General features: G+C 43.8%; 2 protein-coding genes across 2 annotated transcripts in view; both read left to right on the top strand.

The window, feature by feature from the left end:
* Nucleotides 1–1,332: 1,332 nt before the first annotated feature.
* Nucleotides 1,333–5,648, top strand: LOC119436562 (cytochrome P450 4V2-like). Its single transcript, XM_049658618.1, has 5 exons — nt 1,333–1,350; nt 1,608–1,781; nt 1,999–2,065; nt 4,421–4,597; nt 5,461–5,648. The coding sequence occupies exons 1-5, from the start codon at nt 1,333–1,335 to the stop codon at nt 5,646–5,648; spliced, it is 624 nt and encodes a 207-aa protein (XP_049514575.1).
* An 815-nt stretch (nt 5,649–6,463) lies between these two features.
* The window catches only part of LOC119436670 (cytochrome P450 4V2), a 48,651-nt gene continuing 33,733 nt past the window's right edge, over nt 6,464–21,381 (top strand). Inside the window, exon 1 of the mRNA XM_037703628.2 lies at nt 6,464–6,928. Coding sequence (XP_037559556.1) covers nt 6,718–6,928 — 211 coding nt within the window. The 5' untranslated portion in view covers nt 6,464–6,717. The remainder of the gene's footprint in view (nt 6,929–21,381) is intronic.

The raw sequence follows: 21,381 nt of genomic DNA, 5'->3' as shown, positions 1-21,381 counted from the left end.
CTCTTAATTGTCTTGGAATGTGCCGAGTCATAGGGCAGTAGCTCCTTCTTAGCCCGTGGGTAGTATCCCCAGCAAACGTGTCCATCACAGAACGTGATTTTAAGGTCTAAAAACTTAAAATCACGTTCTGTGATGGACACGTTTACTGGGGATACTACCCACGGGCTAAGAAGGAGCTACTGCCCTATGACTCGGCACATTCCAAGACAATTAAGAGAGGAATAGCGGTGATGTGTATGGAATCGGCTCTCCAGAAATCGTGCCCACATCAGATGACGCTCAGTTTTAACAATCAGGTAAGCCGTCTTTTGGCTGCAGGGTTTCCCGTCTCGGTCTTGACTGCTGTTTCTGAAACCCTCCTTCAAAAATTCAAGCGTGGAACGGGAACTACAACGGCGGAGGATCACCGGAAGGCACATAGACCTGAGGTGGTCCCCTACATCCATAAACTCTCCCACAATCTGAAGAAGGTGGCAAGTAGGCACGGCGTGCCAATATGTTTTTCTGCCCCTAACAAGCTGGGAAAGTTGTGCCCACGTATCTGCAACACCAGTAAACGTGGATGCCAGAAGAACCACCAACCGCCGTTCGTTAAATGTTCCACTGGAGTGGTGTATTGCATTCCCATGTCTTGTGGGATGTTTTACGTCGGCGAAACTGGTCGCTGTGTCAATGACCGTTTAGGGGAACACGCTCTAAAACTGAAAAAACGAGATGACAAATACGCACATATAGTTGCGCACGTTAGCAAGTGCACTGATTGTGTGGCCCGGTTAAAGGAGACGACGATTCTAGGAAAGAGTAGTGACAAGACAGCGCGCATCAGTTTGGAAGCCTACCACATCAGGAAGTTCGGTAGCAAGTGCTTCAGCACCCCTTCCCTTGCTCTCTTTGACGCTGAATTTTATCTTCTGGATGCGGCTATCGGGGGTTCAGATTAGAAAGAAAAATAATTGTTTGCCTCTTGTTGCGCTTGGTTGGCTGTTTTGCGCTTGCGTTGTTGGCACGATGTTACCCTTGTCATGTTTTCCCCTTTCCCTTGCTTCACTCTGGCATATATAAGGTGTGCTTTCCTTCACAATAAAACCAGTTGTTAGTCAGCGCCTGTGTGTCCGTGTCTCCCTTCTTGTGGTCGTCTGTTTGCGCTGTTTCCCAAATTTTCAACATGTAATTCAGCAATAGCGTAGTGGTTGTGAGCGGTCAGTTCCCAACGGACTGTCAGCTCCGTTTTGCCTTTCTGACCTTGGTTCTATAGTAGCTGCTGTTCTTAAGCAATACTTGTTTCTTCGATATTTTTTTTTTTTGGTGAAAAGTATTTTTGTAACAGCGAGAATGAAATTCATTTATACGGTTTGGGGAAACTGAAATTTATTCACTTCCAAGCGGCAATCGTTGAATAGCCAGGCAATTTCCTTGAAACCTGAGTGACATTCTATTATATGGTTCTTAGTGGCCTTCATTGAATATTGGTAGATTGGTGTATTGCCCCCTCCAGAATCACTAGTCAATAAGCGAGCGTGATCATTGGAAGAATCAGCGAGAATTTAATGCTTAAAAGTGTTTGACAAAGTTTACATAAAGCTGTTTTCTTTCTTCTTTTTTATAAGGGATATGATACCACCGCAGCACTAGCCTCTTACTGCCTTTACCTGCTGGGAAATCATCGAGACGTTCAAGTTGCGTTACACAACGAGATCGACGGTATGTTTGGAGATGACGTACACCGGCCTGTAACAACTGACGATTTGAGGAGTATGAGATATCTGAGCTGCATCATAAAGGTATGGAAGCTGTGCTCTTCGCTTGCACTCATTTTGTTGGTTTTGTTCGTTTTTTTTTTCTTAATCATAAAATTCTTAGTGGTTTTCAAGAACGGGTTCTTTCGATGAGAAGTTACAGAAGCCTAAAAATTCAAGTGTGCGTCTCACTATCGATTTCTTTCATTTCCAACGAATGAAAATGGTTAATGAAGGACCATTCATTTTCGTTTTATTCCAGGAAACATTGCGACTTTATCCTTCTGTTCCTATCATGGGGCGTTACATAGAAGAGGACATGAAAATTGGTAAGAACGAATACAGTCACGTTAGAGTCATGGCAGATGGTCACATGAACATTTCCCTATATATATATATATATATATATATATATATATAGTCAGTTCAAAATTTGAGACGAGATACCCGTGATGTCTACTGCTGCGGTGTTACTCAGTCGGGCTCTAGCTCCAGAGAGAGCGCAGCTCCATTACTGCTATAGCGATGTGCTTAAGGGGGGATGCTTGTTTAACATTATTACAGGAATGTGTTTCTTTTCAGATCTCACCTTTTCGCCGTTGTCAAACAAGAGTCGAGCCACTCACTTCACTTTTTTTATATACCTAGTATATTCCCTGACATTAAAAAAGCTGTTGGCTAGGTAATTTTTATTACGCCTCTTAAGACGATGGCGCGGGTGAAGAAGTTTAATAAACGCAAATGCAGAAACAATTACCGATTTATTTATTTCTCTTCAGGGTACGGAGCCCTAGTATCACAGAATGTGCACGCTGAGGAAAATGCTTGCTTTCTGCACAGTGAAAACCAGCCGGCGCCCGTGGGATGCATGTCATTTTAGAACAACTACATTGTGCGCACAAATGATAATACGGCAGCGCTGACAATTGCTTAAAGACATTGGTCGAGGTTCATTGAATGAAGCTTACTTTTGCAGGTATAAAAACAAGAAGCGATAGGGTAGTTCGAGGTCTAGTTGAAGAGCATTAAAGAAAGTAGGATTGGAATAAGTGTGTCCCATTTTGGAAGTGTCGCATGCCAAGCTGATCTATACGTAAATTTGTGTAAGTAACTGCAAAATCAAGGACCGAAATCGATGAATCATGCACACTGATGTCTTGCATCCGTAATATCAGCTGATGATTGACCAATGTTTTTCCTTGCTTTGAGGAGTCGATATTTTAAAAGAAAGTATAGGTACGCGTGGACATGTATATGCGCATAAGTATGCCCGCATATGCATAGCTGAGCACGTATACTTAGCCCTACAACAATATAGGGGTTGCGGGAAAGAAAAATAGATCAACGTAATCCGCAGTATGCAAAAAAAATCACAAGTAAGCAAAGGAAAAATGTGTCTTAGGAAGAATTACTACAAACAGACTGACCGCTGTCTCACAGTATGTATACTTGGGAACATTCAGACTTCACACTGATGAAACTTCGAACGTGGCTTCCCGAATGGCTCGATCGTCGTCTTGTGCTCGCACTTAAAATTTTACATGTATTAAATTTTACTGCAGGGACAGCACATAATGTCGAGAACGATGATAAACCCCGTTGGCTGCATAAATAGAGTAGCGTGTTTTTTTTTTTTCGTTTTTTTTTATCCGCATTCGACGAGACACCTGCATTTGTAACCACCCAATCAGCTCCTTTCCGCATGCATCACCATAATCATCAAGAGAAAATGGATCCATAGTTTGATTAGCATGGCTAAAATATTCAGGTCCAATAATGTTAGCCATTTACCTGTGAAGTGCAATGTATGCGTTATTGCCCAGACTACTAGGCTCACGCCGGAAATATCAGAACGTTCTTGTTGTTCTTAACTCAATTTAAGGAGATGATGGCATCAAAGGCACTAGCGACTCTTAATTCTCTGCTCCGGCTGTAAATTAAAACAAAATGCAGTCAACGAATATTAAAGCCAGATTGGCATACAGAAAAAAAATGCTTCAACGTACTAGAAGTTACAGCTTGAGTGATATTGTGAACAAACATTAGGAAGATATCGGAAGCAATATTTTTGTAATTTGTTTGGGCAGTAATTAGCGTATATATGTAATGCGGTCCTGTACAGAGGGTTGGGTGCCAGAGGCCGCATTTTCTTAGGTTTTGACTGGTTGCGCGGAAGATCTCGTTTTGTTCTCGCCGCGATGCCCGGATGTTCTCGTTCGAGTCGCCGGATAACGGCTCTGGCTTTTGGCTCAAGGTCACTTGAAGGTCAATTACCTGAAGGTCGCCTGCAACGACAGCTAAAAGGATTTCACGCTTACTATTTGAGGAATAGTTCATGTGCCCAGGTAACAAACCTTTACTTGACGTTCATAAAGTGCACTTCGACATAGTTGCCCCACTGGAGCACACACGTTGCAACCAGCGCGACAAAATAAAAACAGTAAAACAGCGTACGAGCCGATCAAGCGAGATGTCTACAAAATCAAAAAGGAAACATTTTTTGATGTTCTTCATCCAGGTCTGTTCTTGTCCACGGTGATATTCACATAAGCGATAACCTTTTTTTGACAGGGCGTCAATTTTACAGGTACTGCGCCCGCATAATGAAAAAATACTGCCGAAGCAAGTAGCTATAGTCAGGTGCATCGTTTTTACCGCGAACACATGCATTACCCTTTTCACAGGAACCCAACTGATACCGAAGGGGACAATGGCCATGGTTCTCATCTATTTCTTGCACCGACACCCCCGTTTCCACAAGAATCCGAGCTGTTTCACACCCGAGAGGTTTCTAAGTGACGCCACACGTCCGTCACAATACGCCTACATGCCTTTCTTCGGTGGACCAAGGAACTGTATAGGTAAACGCGCTATTTTTCATGTCGTGGCCTTGAAAACTAACAATAGTTGGAGCACACTACTCCGGTCTTGGAACAAAAGAGCTGACAGCAAGGTGAAAAAAGAGACAATCACCGCGAAAGCGAACTGAGCCACCTATACCAGAAAAAAAAAAGCCTTGAGTATTGAATTGAATTGCAAGAACGTTTATTGTAAAAGGAAAGAGTTGGCAAAGCAGGTGGGTGGGGCCCCTGGTCCAGGGCTCTACTGGCCTCAGCATCCCGCTGTGTTTGGTCGAGGAGCGTCACTTCGCCACCGTTTACTAGCTGGCTCTGTCGCTGTGTCCACTCTGTCAGGGCACATCGCTGCCACGGGTAAGGACAAAGCCTAAAGGTTTGTCGTTACTAACCATTAGTAGCTACACGTCATTAGATGTCAAATGTCAAACAATAAGGTTGAGGAAAAGCAATATTTCTCTACAACGGCGTTATTTTGCGAACGCTTGAGCTGTTATCGGCTACTGAAAGGGCTGAGGTGGGGAGTAGCTGGCGCAAGCTATTGCTAAAGCAATACTGCATTTAGAGTGAGACGGATAATAGAAATCACTGACTGAGCATGAAACAAACTGAAGTCGCGCTGTCGACCTATTTCATTGATCGCCTAAAAAAAATGTCACGCAATACCGCCTACTAAACGTAATATCCGAAAGCTGAAGCGGTCTTCTTTTATATACATAAAAAATTATATTTTGTTTTTCTTATTCGTATTTGCGTATTACTGAACCGAGAATTTCACTTCGTTTACTGCCACGCGAGGATAGCTGCATAGTTCCCGCGCCATGTCCTACCGGAATCGCTTTGTGCTGATTGCGTCAAACTATTTCCAGGTCAGCGTTTTGCCGTGCAAGAAGCAAAGGTTGTGGTCGCTCAGCTTATGCGCCATTTCGAGGTTCACTCGAAACTTCGCGAAGAGGAGTTACAACTGGAACTTGGCATAGTTCTCAGGCCATCACAGGGACTTGAAATAAAGCTCACCCCAAGAAAACCTGAAAATCCGCAAGGACACGCTCAGTGACAGTCTCCGGTGACTTCCTGTGAACCAATAAAATTATAATAAACGCGGTAGCACCCTTATTTCTTTCCATTTCTCTGCACCGATAATAGGAATGTCAGAATCGAAAGGCAAGTGGAGCCATAAAAATAGCCCCTTTGAAAGGGTTGTCTGTCAGTGCAAGACATGCTTGAAAGATTGCAGGGACACACATGCTATATATAGTCCAGACAAATAACCACCATTATCATTAGCGTAGACAGAAGAGGTAACAAGCACATACGCACAAAAAAGAATAAGCAGGACGCACAATTGATCGTCCTTTTTTTACCTTTTTTTATTCCCTAGGTAATCTTTGGTTTAATTTGCTCTAATTGTGATATAGCTTATTCTTAACACCACATGTTGTTGATGCAAGCTCAAATATCTTCCCGATGGGTAAAGTATTGCATGTGTGAAACAATATTATACCGTGATATCATGGTAATATATCACGTATATATCATGATATACCATGATATGTGATATCATGGTATTCTTTCATCGGAATGCAACCGCCTTAACCGAGATTCGAGCACGTGACCTCGTGCTTACTGCAGACCTCTGTATCCAATGAACCACCGCGGCGGCTAGTCGACACTATCGTTTTAGTCGTCACTTTCCACTAAACAAAAGAGAAGCGAGCAAAACAAGCGTCTTCAACAAGTAAGTTGCCTTGGGACTGCCGGAAAATAAAAGAAACTCGGCAAATCCCAAAAGAGACGGTCATGACGGCGAGGCGGAAGCAGGGGCCAAGCGCTGTGATGCAGACACGGGACATTCACGGACGAATGAACACACGCGCGGGATCAATTGTGTGGCAAATGACAGGGACGCTGGCTTCGAGTCCAATATGCGCCGACTTGGAAACCGACCTTGTATCATACGCTCCGTCCTCCGCAGAGCGCCCGGCTGTCCGCTAACGGAATTTCGGGCCTGCGACGAAGCCATTCATTGCTCAGAGGTGCTTTAACGAGCGTCCAAACCGTTACTTTTCAGACCACTCATTGACAAAATTGTAAAGCAGTCATAAGGCGTGGGCGGCCTGCTCACCATGGAATACCTTCTCGCTGTCGGAAAAATCGCAGCCACCATTGCATTAGTGATAATCTCGTTCTTGTGTGGAAGACTTGCATTCCAATGGATGCGTATGTATTACTACCTGCGACAAGTGCCACACGTGGAGGAACGATGGCCCTTCTCTCTGCTGCTCGATACTTGGATGGCGTTGCGCCAAATGGACAGAAATCTCCCCATCACAGCGAGTGAGTATTTTGTTATTCAAATGCGAAGAAATTCCTAAGAGATCCTTTATGAAGTCGTTTTTAAGAGTATAGGTTAACACGCGTCTGTACCAGCAGAGTAGTGAACAAATAAGAAACACCGTTTCCTGTACTGCCTACGGGCTGTATATGTGAAGCTTTTTTCTGCCACAAGTGGCTTTCTGAGTGGCTTCCCCTCTCTCGCCTATATTTGCATTGCCAGTTCACACTTATTTTTGCGTACACGAATTGAAGAGAACAACCAGTAAACCTGAAATATCTGTTGTCTTCTCTGTTCACATTGCCTGATTTCTTTCTTTGGACACCTGTGGTCTACTGCTGCAGCACTTCTCGGTGAGGTTGTAAAATTGGTTCTTTTGTAGGGTTCGAGCAACATGCTGACAAAAGGGGCAATTAATTTTTTAATCTGGGATTTTCATATTCTGCTCGTGTCATCGCTGAGAGTATGAATGTGCCTATTGTAGCGGATGCAATTACCAAGATGCAAGCCTGGCCAGGTGCAAATGCCGCTAGTAATATCAATTTCAGAAAGCTGCTTGCGAAATTAATTTTCTTTTCCGTTCGACGAAGGTGCACCTTTGGGCGTAAAAGCATGATCTTTTCCGTTTCGGCTATTGAAAGTTTCACACTAAATTTTCCAGGTTCTCCGCTACAGCCTCACGCACATAGATATATTTTGTGGGCTCAGACCACATTTGCTAATAATCTTAAGTTCAACCGCGGGAAACGCGGAACACAATGACAGAGAACGAAGCACGAAGGCTTCTTTTCTGCGTTGGTTTTCCGTGTTTCGCGCTATTCCATTTAAGATTCGGTTACACCTAAGCTTGTTGCAGTTTTTTTGTCTGTATGTTAATCACATTAAGCAGCAACAGATATCGAGGCATTAATAGAGAGGAAGCTTAATGCGAACAGGAGATGTCAGCATTAGTTGCAGTGCTTGCGTGCATCTACAGATACAATATATGCAAACAGACACATGGAACAAGGTACAAACAGACACATGGAACCCTCCAACGCAAGAACTCGAAATAATTTAGTCTCATCAAGGCCTCTCGTGAGGCATGAGGCCCCCGACCGCCTGGTGACGCAGCGGAAGCGGAGACCATACCCCCCACGTATAACGCCATCCTCCAACACTACCGGCTGGGACGCAGGGTGTACCCGCCACCTCACCCAAAACTAACCAAAGAGGAAAGCACCGCATTCCGAAGACTGCAGAGCAACACGTACACCCATGGGATCCTCATGCATCGCATCCATCCGACACTACACACCTACAACTGCCCGATCTGCGTCGTGCCAGACACTCTGGCTCATTTACTTCTCGAGTGCCCGTGGCGCCCCGAAGACGCCGTTACCAAGCATACAACGTCCGAAGACGTGAACCTCCTCGCCTAGACGTGGGAGGCCAAGATCTCCACCCCGGCCCTGGACGAACAACGACGTCTTGTCGCCGGAGCCCGGGATGCTATCGCGGCCAGAGGATTTCTAAAATGAGGGACCCTCCCACCTAGAGTGATCCACAGCTCAAACGCTCGGGAACACTGTCTTAAAATTAAAGTTTATTTCATCATCATCATCAAGGCCTCCATCCTGGAGGAATACAGGCATCAGTAAAGGCACCCGCTCGCATTCATGGGTGCGTGCTTCACTATCGCTCAGGTCTCTTCTAAGGCCACACGCGCTATTTCACTCTTGCTCCTAGGAAGGAGTTGGAATCTCGTAGGCATGTAGAGCTTGGGCTAGCATAAGTTCCGCGCACTATCCAAGCAGTCGCTACCTTCTGTGGACATGGTTCTTCTAGCTTTACTACCAACCCCTCCTTCGTATAGCCGCGAGCACATGTGTAACGCAACAGCCCATGGCAACCGGTATTCACAGCAGATTTTCGTTACTGCTTCGAAGAGTTCGCTCATGCGCAGTAGGCCTACGTGCATAGCGGGCCATCCCATTGCGCGTGTCGTGTCCTAAAAAGGATCTTTTAGTGCGAGAGCAGTAAAAACCACGAAACTGGGTGTCCTGTGTGCATCCATCCGTCCTTTCCGATACTTCGTCGTCAGGCCATCTCCTCAGTCCTGGTCTGACCATAATGCGAAGATTTTTAAAAAATGAAAGAAAGAAAACTTCGCGCACCCTCGCCACGAGGGACCGAACTCGTTCATCGACGGCACTATGCGGTTGCGAGCCACATTTAGCGCAACATTCGTTCTCGATATTGTAAGCTTTGGTTTTCCCCTCTTCTCTTTACTCTTTTTTTTTTTTTGCGGCATGCAGATTCCGAGATTGGTGGCTGCGTCTGTCAATGTATTTCGCAGGGTGCAACAAACAGTTCTGTATCCAATGAAGACGGCTTTGTGAGCATCAGAAAGGAGCAGTTCTTTTTGTGAATGCAGCCATCATTTGAGAAGCAGGCCGGCAACCAAGCAAGCATATATATGCTAGATGGTGGTGAGCGCTGTGACAGCTTCTGTCGCAGTAAACGAGATCCGAACCGGAGGAATCGCTGAAGTCTACTAATATTATTAGACAGCAACACGATCGCATGCCATCTCCCGCGGAGTTTTCAGTTGAAATGGTTCATGTACAAAGGCGCGTCGTTGCAGTTTAATCGAATACGTCGTATTGAGATGACAAACGCCAACTTAGCCGGCGACGTCTGCACGAAAAAAAAAACGAAAATATTTCTGCGTCTTTGCACCTAGAAAAATATCAGTGTATTTGTTATACAAGGAGTCACGTTGATCTCCCGTGTACTGAATTTCGTTGGTGCACCGCTGTATCTTCACGTAACCACTTTTCTATATGTGTGAAAAGGTGCCCCATTTGAGCTTCCTAAATACATACAGCGCAACTTCTGTACATTTCTATTCAAGGTATTCGCGAAAACAAAGTACCGTGCACATCTCACAAATTCAAATAAAATATACAGGCTGTTTCAGCGAACGCTTTCAAAATTTATTTAAGGCTGCCTGTGGCAGATAGCGCAATTCTTGTTCATGAGATGGTGTACTCGAAGAGGCGGACATTACTTGCGCAAAAAAGAAATGCATAATCAACGAATTAACAAAAATTCACTAATTAAGCTTTTAACTAATTACCTTATGGCATTTATTGCAATTTAAAAATTCTAGCCGAGGAGTTCGCAAGGCACTTGGAACGAATTCTCAGGATGACACCAGTTTCGAGATATTAATTCTCAAACTTTGCGGAGAAATGCATTGGCGTTCCAGTATCAGAATCAGGAATCAGGATTGGTTGGAATCTTTTTTTACGAACAATTCTAGCGTAAGAGCTTTTTGTTGGTACAGGCCCAGAACTATTCGCTTGGCTTGATTTGGCTTGACGATCTTCAGCTGCCATCGGTGGCGGTATTGTCCCTGAATCAATCCTTGACAAGTCTTTTTAGGCAACTGTAGCTTCGGGCATGTGCTGAAGCACTAATCTGTATTTTTAGAACTCTCGTCCTTCAAGTGCTAAAACAGGTCACTTATCAACAAGCCTTGTAACGTCACCTCCTACAGAGGGGAAGTCCACTTTGCGAGGAAGTCCGGCGTTTAAAGTCGGGAAAGTTTGGCGTGAATCACATTTGCCCCTCCCCTGCGGCGGTACGGTGTACATGGCGTTTGAAAGAGACCAATGAAAGGGTTCATTCCTCACGTGCACAAGAATCAATCTGTGGATTTTATACATGGTAATATTAATAGACACAATCTTTCCCATTTATCTATGAATATGAACACAATTTTGTGCTTCAATGCATAAAGCGACGTTTTGTTAAGAAACTAACTGGAACGCCAATGCATTTCTCCGCAAAGTTCGGGAATTAATATATCGAAACTGGTGTCATCCCGAGAATTCGTTCCAAGTGGATCCGCCTTGCGAACTCCACGGCTACAATTTGTAAATTGCAATATGAGCCATCATGCAAGTGATTAGTTAAAAACTTAATTAGTGATTTTCTGTTAATTATTTCATTATGCATTTCAATTTCTTGTGCAAGTTATGTCCGCCTCTTCGAGTAGACCAGCTTATGAACTAGAATTGTCCTATCTGCCAAAGGCAACCTTTAAGAATTTTTGAAAGTCTTCGCTGAAACACCCTGTATTTACAGTCCTATGCACAGGCTGCACAGAGGCTGAGCGAGCGTTCCAAGAATGGCGCACTTCAAGAAACTGAGCGCAGGTGCATCCAGAAAGAGCTACAATTCAGCCAATAAATGTATATATTAAGCATTTCAGCGCCGATTATGTTACATTCTACGCTTGCCAGAGCAGTTCGAGGCCGCTTAAAAGCAACAAAGATCCCGGCGCGCGCGGATAGAAAGCCTTTGTTTCTACACACGGAATGCACACGCGCGAAAGTTTCTCAGAAGCGTCGCTAACCGCACTGATTGTATTCGCAGGCTTTCGCTCCCGCGTTTAAGCTAACCGCACTCACTTCTGTGCAAATGAACAAAAACAAGCGATCGAAGACGTTGTATAGGTGGAGACAAAGTAGCTGTAGTTCAACCGCTTCTTCAAGCCGAAGATGCCGCCCGAGTCCAAGGTCTTCGAGCCGCCACTTGAGGCCACCAAAACCAAACTGCCGGCTTTTTCAATAAAGTTTATTTCTTCTTTAAGTTTACGTCCAGCCGAGTTATTACATAATAGGTTGAAACATGCATTTATGCTGTTTGCTGAAGATCGCCTGCACAAAGCCACAAGGCAGACAGACAAGCACAAGACAGACGCCGCAAGGCAGCTTCGACACCTGGCATGCAGTCTCTCACTGAGCGAGTGGAACTCGCCAAACTTACGACTTACACGACTACATCAATTAAACCCCTCACTGCAACTCCGACCTCCATTCGGACTTCCTCGACGTGAAGCTTCGCCTCTCTGTCGCCTTTGTTTCGGAGTTGCCTTCACAAAGGCATACTCTACATTAATTGCAGTGACCGACAGTGCAGCATGCGAGGTCTGCGACACCGACGAAACTATCGACCACCTGCTGTGCCACTGTCCACGATATGCCCAAGAAAGACAAGAACTTGCTAACGCGCTAAAAAAAACTGGACAATCGGACGCTTTCCATGCAGGTGCTGCTGGAACACCACCCCCCATCGCTCATCGGCCCATAAAGCGGTGAAGGCACTTTTGTGCTTCTTGAGGACGACGGGCTTGTGTCAACGTCTGTGACTATTAGTGCACTAACACACGCGTCAGCGAACCAACCGCTCATTTCCCTTCTTTCCTTCCCTCCTCTCTCTCCCTGTCATCTTTGTGTTCCCTCTTCCCATTCCCCCGGTGTAGGGTAGCCAACCGGACGTTATTCTGGTTAACCTCCCTGCCTTCTGCCTTTCTCTTGCTTCCTTCCTATGCTGTTTGCGTCATTGCCATCTTCCCATTGTCGGCGCATGGCTATGGCTTGTACTGCTTGTTGTTCGTTTAGTGCCTTCGTTGACCTACTTATTACTGACGCCATTGCTACGAACTGCATGTCATACAGGACACAAAGAAAGAACAAGAACAGGGACAGCAACTCAGTTTATTTTATAAGCGATACAAGTCATTTCTATGAACTTCGAAGTCTATTAATGGTGAAGTATATTTTCGTCGGTGAGTGCTTGCTGCTGGTACCTAATTCGCGCACAGCCAGCCCTTTCTCGAGCTGGCATTCACACTGGTCATAGCATCTTGCCCACGGTGGCCTTCGCAAGTCTCTGTGTGACTTTGCTGAGTCATTATGCCGCAGCACCAATGCCCCGCTTAATGAAGGTTGAATTAATGAAGGATCGACGTTTTCATACGCACATATTAGTCTTCTCGGTTTTCAGACGAAACTGAGCAACCTGCGCACATCATAAGGCGTTTTCTCATGAACTGTTTTCCTTCTATAAAATGCAAACCGTAGTTAAATGATATTTAACTGTATCTTCAACCCATTGTTTCAGAGGCCTCAATGCGCGCTTCAAGGGTGGTGTAAGGGGAGAACCTGGCTTTATAATAATTGAATGAGATTTTGTGTGCATTGAAGTCCCCAATGTGTATATCGAAGGCTGGTTATCGCCATTTATGTCGCTTGTGCCTCAAAATGCAGCTTGAATGCTACCTGAAGTTGTTTTGCAGCACATCTAACGCGCTCGAAAACATATTCGATCCAAGTATTTATGAGTGTCCATGCCTCAGTGAAGTGCACGTTCTTTAGTGGGGAACATTCTTGAGGAGCATCCTCGACGCAGTCAAGGATGCTTCTATGCGTGCATAAAGGTGCCGAGTTACAAGCTTTTATTTGATTGTGTTTTATTCCCCATATACCTTGCTGCTAATCCTCTCGAGATAAAAATATAAATAGATAAAGGTGCAGCCATCATCAATTGGTGATTTCTAAGTGGCTAGTGTGTCCGATGCACGCGTTAGTAGGGACCACCAGACACTTTACACTAATCTTGCTGTCCCACAAGTATCCGCCAACATTTTTCTTGTATTGGAATCAATAGAGCCATACACAAGGGATTTTTTTCAAGTGTAAGTGTAACATTGAGATTACGACTGCACTATCCAATGTCAATTAGAATAATCTTACCTGCTCTCCAACAGTAATTTGGAGCGGCGTATATATATATATATATATATATATATATATATATATATATATATATATATATATACGCCCCGCTCTAAATTACTGTTGGAGAGCCGGTAAGATCACTCTAATTGAAATTGAATAGTGCAGTGTCGTAATATATATATATATATATATATATATATATATATATATATATATATATATATATATATATATAATCATTAGGCTGTTGCAGCTCATCGCTTCCATTTCGAGCGCTTGTATTCAGCTCAACAAAACAAAGTGAGAGTCGTAGCGCTTCGTCTTCCCAGTATAACAGGCATACATTACGTGGATGTTAGGACATTGATAACCTCTTGGCTTATTCCACCATGAGTGAAGGAACAGAAAAAAATTTAATATAAAGAAGGACATGCAGGTTCTTTATACCAAAATATCAAGTATATTCACTTCGTTGGCTAACGGCTGAAGAGCCGAAAGGGGAGTAACAGGCCAGAAATGATAGACTCTATCGAAAATGAAATTCGGTGTCGCTGTTCTGCACTCGCCGTTAACAAATCACATTTATGTTAGTAAGATTTTGTGATAGTACGGAAATATTTGCAAATATATTCGTGTTTGTTATTTGTCTGCAATTGATCCATTGGAAGTATGCTCGCGCAAAGACAATCGCTAGAACACAATGGTCACGTATCGAATTCGGTGTCGGTGTTCAAGACTGCGCACTCCTTTGTTGTTCTCCGACACGGTCCGTATCGTTTAAGTAATAGCGTGCCTATAGCATACCGCACAAAAACTAACGATATCGTTCACCACTGACAGCTAGGAGGCCAACCAGTTTTAGAAAACAGCGTATACCCCTCTCTTCTGAGCCTGAATAACAGTGACTGACTCTATTTCGTTTTCCAAAACTTTTCGAAATTGTTCTTTTGAACATTTGTCATTCATTAGGGACTCGTAGAAAAGGAGGCACCATTCATTTTACGGGCCACACCTACTTACACGCAGGTGCTACGCTTGTACCCATCGGCACCGGCGGTCGTATCACAAGTCGACTAGTACGATGCCACCACAAGAGCCAGTATGGTGGGAAGCGTATATATTCATATTGAGAGCAAAATTTGGTAATGCAAATATTGAACGACTGTGGCAAAGAATTTTTTCGACGATTTGACACAGACTCATTGAGAAAGCATATTGCAGCTTCAAATACTGTTTTTTTATGTCTCAATTTCGTTACAGGCTGGCCTCATGGCACTGTTTTTTGCAGCAGCTTAATTACAACGAAGATTAATCAATTTCATCGCATAATGTTTACCATAAAAATAAACAAAACATCCTTTAATATGCACATCGTTAAATCCGTCACACTATTCTGTTTAAAGCCAACCCATTTGAAGTTTAGACAACTGCATATATTGGCGATCCTTCCTATGCTAGCAGCCACGCGAGGGGCGCACGCGGACACAAGCGCCAGATTTCCGTTCATTATTCGCAGTATGACACTCTACGGCGGGTAGATGTTATGGGCCCTGGGAGCAGGTTCATTTTATCAGAGAGATCGCCACAGATGTCGCTGCATCGGGGTGTTAGCTGACAAAAGCATGGCCACACCAAACACAAGCATCCAAAATCGAGGACTCTCCAACAAGCTCGGCGTGGGAGGTGCTGGCGGGCTACAATGAGCTGTGCTGGGTGCTAAATGCGCACCTACGATGTCCGAATGGACCGCACTACGGTGATTGCCGTATAGAAAACGTCGTAGTTTCGTCCGAAAGGCCAAGCATCGATTTCAATAGCAAATTCGTAGACATCTCTACAAAGTAAGGATAGGAGTTTTATCGGCTGTATAAAGTTCTAAACATTCGCTTGCTAACTAAATTCACTAACACATGAACACATCTCGCTCGATGATCGCGGAAACTTGCTCTCAAAACGCCGGAGTGGGGAAGCGGCAGCAGAAGTGAGCGATGGACCTTTGTGCTGTCTCTTGCTCCAACGCGAAGTAAACGTCGAAACCACAGCGCATGCGAAGCTACCCGCGCTCGGCGAGTATTGTCGACATCTCAGATCGCTTTTAAGATGAGGCCCGCGCGGGCGCGCACTTTGTCCACATCGCAGATCGCATTCAAGATACGGCCGTAAACCGTAAGCTGCCTCTCTCTCCGTCACCCCTCCCCCGTCACCCTCCCTCTCCGTCACCCCTCCCCCGTTCCTCGCGCGCGAAAGAGGACGGCGCGCTTCCGTTTCCTGCCTCGCCGGCGCGAGATTGAGCCACGATCGTCGGCTGACCCTCGCAAGCTTTCACTACGTACAGCGCGCGGGGATGATGATGTCGTATTTGGACTTCATACGGGACATCACAGCAACGGCTACGGTATAAATGCGCTTGGAGTGTTTATATACTTGCTAAAATAATACTAGAGCGGCGTGGTCTCTCGTCTGGGTGGCGCACCACAGACGCGCGCGCAGATCGGAAAAGGTTGGCGAGTTGACGCAGTGGCATGTCCGAATGAATTCAGGCACTCATACGCATGGTACTCAAAAAGCGTAAGCTGGGATGAAGCTTTAACAAGCTGTAGCTGCTTGGATACGCCACGCTGACCGGACTGCCATGCAGGTGACGCCTGGCTACTTCTTTTCACCGTCTTTTAAATCGTCTAAGACCGCAGAATTTAAACCACCGCAGTGGAGGTCTCCGCAATTTTTGCTTATCTATCTTTCTATACATAAAGGAGCTTATCGTGTATTCTAGAGAAATGCCTCTTTGTTGTAACTGGACGATTTCATCTCGTGTCCTTCTTTATTCACTAAAGACTCCGTTGCTGTGAAAAGGCCAGACACACTAATTGCCAATAATTTCCTCCAATTTCATTTAAATAAACCAAGAGGCTCTTGCGGTGTGTCACCAAGACGCATGAACGCAACCCAAACCTCGGCCTCAGGTTTCGGTTCGCGTTCACCTTCACTGAGTCACCGCTTGTGATTGACTGAATGATGAACCCCTCTGCATGCGTGTGCGTGCGGGCCATGATGATGATGATGATGATGATGATGATGATGATGATGTCCTCAGAACATGGCTCGTACCCACTTCGGGGGATTGGCCAAGAATTTGGCACCTGAACTTCTAGATATGGATTCTGAAACTACAGTTAATGTGCAATTTAGTAATCGGAACAGACAGATTAATTTTCCTGAACTGCATAATTTATAATAATAATGTCATGAATTAAAACTGAAATATCTCTGAGAGAATTGTAAAAGTAGGGATTTAAAATTTTATTCGTTTTGTTGATTGAATGAAACCACAAACGGCATCAAATACGTCCCTGTGACTAAAGCCAAATATCGAGGCACCGAAAGTGAGTACTGTTTCTGATGTTAAATTTACCCCTAATTTAGCAAGCGGTATTTCAAGAAGTCTTTTTCTTTTTAATTTATACCGACGACATATTAAGAAATAGTGTTCTGCGGTTTCTATTTCTAGGCAGAATTGACACAGTGGCGATATCGCCAGAGCAGCCCTGTGTAAATATAGGTTTAATGGTGGGACACGGCAACGTAATTTTGTAAGGATGACTTCCGATTGTCTTGATGGACACCAGTGAATTTTCCACGGAAATTTTAGGTGCTGAAATTCAGTCCGTGATGTTATTGTTTCCATGATATCTCTACGAATTGTATATTTCCGATATCTGATCGCTGTTATTTGTGCCAGCACTGGAAGGACCGATAGTATCGGTCCATTCAGGGATGCTCGCGCTAATGAATCGGGCATTTCATTGAAATCTAATCCGCAGTGCCCTGGTACCCATAATAATTTTATAAGATTCAGCTTGGGAGGAACTAATGTTGGAAACGTATTTAGAGCCGGTGAATTTGTTGAAGCTGTAAGCGCAGTACAGACAGAAAGAGAATCTGTTATAATAACCGCGCTGGATTCATTTAAAGGGAGTTTCCGCAAAGCTAGAATCATTGCTAAAAGCTCAGCTTCAAATACGGGAGTAAAATCTGGCAGTCTCAAGGAGAATGACCAGCCAAGCGAAAGCGAGAAAATGCCTACGCCCGCCTTTTCGTCGTTCACGGAAGCGTCAGTGGCTATTATGTTAATTGTGTGTACGTGTGCAAGGTAATCTTGCAACATATTATTTAATAACCAGACTGAGTGAAACTTAGGGTTCTGTGGGAAAATTTCATCGAATTCAATCTGTAAATTCTGATTTGAATCATATGAAGAAATAACGTCTCGAATTTTTACATTTAAACTGTCCAATTGCTTTTGTACAAAAATAATCTGTGGGGTGTGAAAACGTGGCCAATGAGCAAGAAAGAAAGAGTTTGGATCGTTTATAAATACATATGCAGCTCGTCTAACTGGAGAACTGTAAAACTTGAGAAATATTTGTATTGTTAAGATGCGGAATCTGCAGGGCAATGTTGGTAGGCGCGCTTCCTGATAAAGAACATTGTTTGCTACAAACCTAGGGAGTCCCAGGCACAGGCGCAGGGCTTCACGCTCCAATAGAACCAGGGGCTTAGTTTTATAAGGAGAGCTTCCCGAGAACCATACACAGCCGAATTCCAATATTGGACGCATGTACATTTTGTATATTATTATGAGGGCTTGCCTACGTAGCCCATATTTTTGGTTGCTCAGTCTGCGTAGTAAACCTAAAGCACGCTGAGCCTTAGATGCCACGTTTTCTATATGTGGACTCGTTGAGTTTTCCGTCATAAATGATACCTAAATATTTTAGAGACTCAACCTGCGGAATGTTTTCTTGATTGTAAAATATAGAGATTGAAACCGGATCCATAAGTGGGAACACCAGTATTGCGCTTTTACTTACGTTTAATGACATGCAAATTGATTGAAGCCATACCTCGAGCATGCTCAAGTATCTCTGCAATTTTTGGTATAAAGAGTATATGTCGTTGTCGGCCGCGAAGATTGCAATATCGTTTGCATAAACGTAAACTTGCACGTCCTGACTGGCTGGAATAGAGCTCGTTAATATGTTAAATAATATTGGAGATAGGACTGCTCCTTGGGGGACACCACGAGTCTGTTTGAATTTAGACGAAGAGCAGCCATACTTAAAGCAATAAAATTCTCTTGATCTCAAATATTCTGCTAACCACGCAATAATATATTTTGGGACATTATGATTCCGTAGTACATACAGTAAAACTGTATGTTCCACGGAGTCATATGCTTTAGCTGTCTAATGTCACTAAAGCGGCATATTTTCTTCTTTTTCTAGCTAGTTGTATGCGGCTCTCTAAATCAGCATGGGCCGACCATATAGAGCAGTCAGCTCTGAAGCCTATTTGATTTGGATTTAATATTAAATTATCCGACATCCAGACAGTAATTCTGTAATGTAGAACCCTCTCTATGAGTTTGACCATATTAGAAGTAAGAGAGATAGGTCTGATATTTTCTATGGTGTAACCAATCCTTGCTTTTTAGGTATCGGGATTACTTTGGCTATAGTTTCCAATCGTATGGTATCCAGGCGTTTTTTAGAGAATAGTTTATAATGCTTAGGAGGTCACAAGAGATAGTTCGAACAAAATTTTTATCATATGCACTGTAATTCCGTCAGGACCTGGAGCTGACACGGGTAAGTTTCGAATTACTTGAGCTAATTCAGGCAAAGTAACTTCATTAAAGTCTGATGTTAGGGCTGGTTTTTGCGAGTTATGTGACATAGACGACATGAATCTACGCTCAAGGCCTTTCGCAATCTGTTCTAGGGATTTTGTCATTTCATCAGATGATAGAGTTACATAATCAATATTTATTGGTGGTGGCAGAATTTTGCGATTTCGCATATATCTAAACAGCGCTTTTTCGTTTTTGGGATTTGAAAGGAAATCAAAAGTGTTTCCTATGATAATCTTCTTTAGCTTGAGTGACTGTGCGTTTAAATATAGCGGCGTAAAATTTGTAATCAGCCCAATTTTGGGGGGACTGGTTGTAAAGTAGTTGCTTCCAAGCTGCTTTTCTTCGTCTGTAGTCTGGTGTACAATCTGGATTCCACCAAGGACTATGAGAGGCTCCCTTGGCAGACTCAATAATAAATTCAGCTTCGTTGTATGATCGTTTGATTACAGCACAAATTTTCATAGGTTTGGTTTCTTCGCGCTCTTCAGAATGGTGGGCCAAATGTGCTTTTAAATCATTTTTAAATTTATTGTAGTTTACGAATACTCGGATCTGAGAGCACGATGGTATTAACGGGCAAGCAACTTCGAATGTTATTGGACAGTGATCACTGTTGGTTGCACAGTCCACGGCTACCCAAGATTAACTAGTGAGAGATGAACTTATGAAACTTAAATCTAAGGCTGAGCGCGACCGATTGCAAACAAATGTAGGAGTTCTAGTGTTGAGACAAGTCATATGATTATCTGTTGACCAATTCCACGAGCGTTTGCCACATGGATCGGTTCGAAAACCCCAACACGTGTGATGGGAGTTGAAGTCTCCCACAAGGATTTTGTCCTTGCACCATCATGTCAACGCGGAATCCAAATATAGAGTGTCCTGCACACCCGCAGGAAAGTACACATTTACTAAAGAGAATGGTAGGCAGTGCGGTAAGGTTACATCTAAGGCAAAAATTTCACTTTCAGAGGACATATCTTTATATGAAATCTTCACCTTCAGACTAACTCTATTACTAATGAAGAATGCTAAGCCTCCGCCTTTCGATGGACGGTCCAATCGAAAAGATCGGAAGTTATTTATATGAAAAGATTGATATGTTGAATGAGATGTTTCTTGAAGTGCAATAATATCTGGGGAGAATTTCGATGCCAAATACAATAAATCTGTTAGGGAAGAGTGAATGGATCGGCAATTCCAATGAATAATTTTGAGGAATCCTATGGTTGCAAAAGGATTCACTCAGTAACTGCCTTGCCTAAAATGCTGTCTTTTAAGAAATCGTTCTTTGTAAGGTTGTCTTTCAGGTATTTTTTGGTCTTAGAGTGAATTAGTGTAGTGGCTGTTTTCGACAAAGGGGATCTAGAACGTTTTAGCGATCGGGGGTCCATGTCCATTTCCTCTGAGCTTTGTGCCTCCTCATTGATGCTTTCACTGTGATTTTTGTTTGCATCAACAGATGGACCAGCAATTTGATCATCTTGGGACGTGGGTTTAGGAGCTACCTCTTCATTTGATGGTCGTGGACGCTCAGTCGTTTGCGAAGTTATACTGATAGGTGCTGTTGTGCCGAATATCTGAGCCATCTGGTTAGTTAAGATTTGTGACAAGGACTCACAAAGGTTTCCAGCTAGGCACTCCATGGCCTTCTCCATTGCCCTTTCGACAGCATCGGCAATTGAAATTGAAAGAGACGCTTCCGTGGACATTGTATGACGGGCTGTGACAGCTGCGTATCCCTGTGTTCTAGCCTGCATTTCGGCTATGGCTTCTTGACGAGAACAAAGTCTTCGCTCAACGATTTCTAGAATCTGTAGTTCTCGTGCCCTTGCCGAGCAATTCAAATTATCAGCAGAGTGGCCTTCATTGCAGAGGCAGCACTTTTCTTCTTTGCTGGTGCATTCGCTGGGATTGTGTTCCTGACCACAAACTCGGCATCTAGGAGCAGACCTACATCGTTTCATGGTGTGTCCGTAGCGCCAGCACTTTACACATTGGATAGGACGAGGGGATAAAGGTTCAACTCGAAAGATTAGGGGCCATGCCTTGATTTCTGATGGTCTGTCTGTCCCTGCAAATGTTACAATGACCGATTCAGTAGGAATTTTGTTTTTGTCTACCACGCGTCCACACCGATAAATTGAAATAGCACCTGCTGATGAAAACAACTCTAATATTTCTGTTGGTG

The sequence above is a fragment of the Dermacentor silvarum genome, chromosome 1, assembly GCF_013339745.2.
Source record: "Dermacentor silvarum isolate Dsil-2018 chromosome 1, BIME_Dsil_1.4, whole genome shotgun sequence".
NCBI lineage: Eukaryota > Metazoa > Arthropoda > Arachnida > Ixodida > Ixodidae > Dermacentor > Dermacentor silvarum.
Note: the sequence above shows the minus strand (reverse complement) of the source record. Positions and strands in the feature narration are given on the sequence as shown.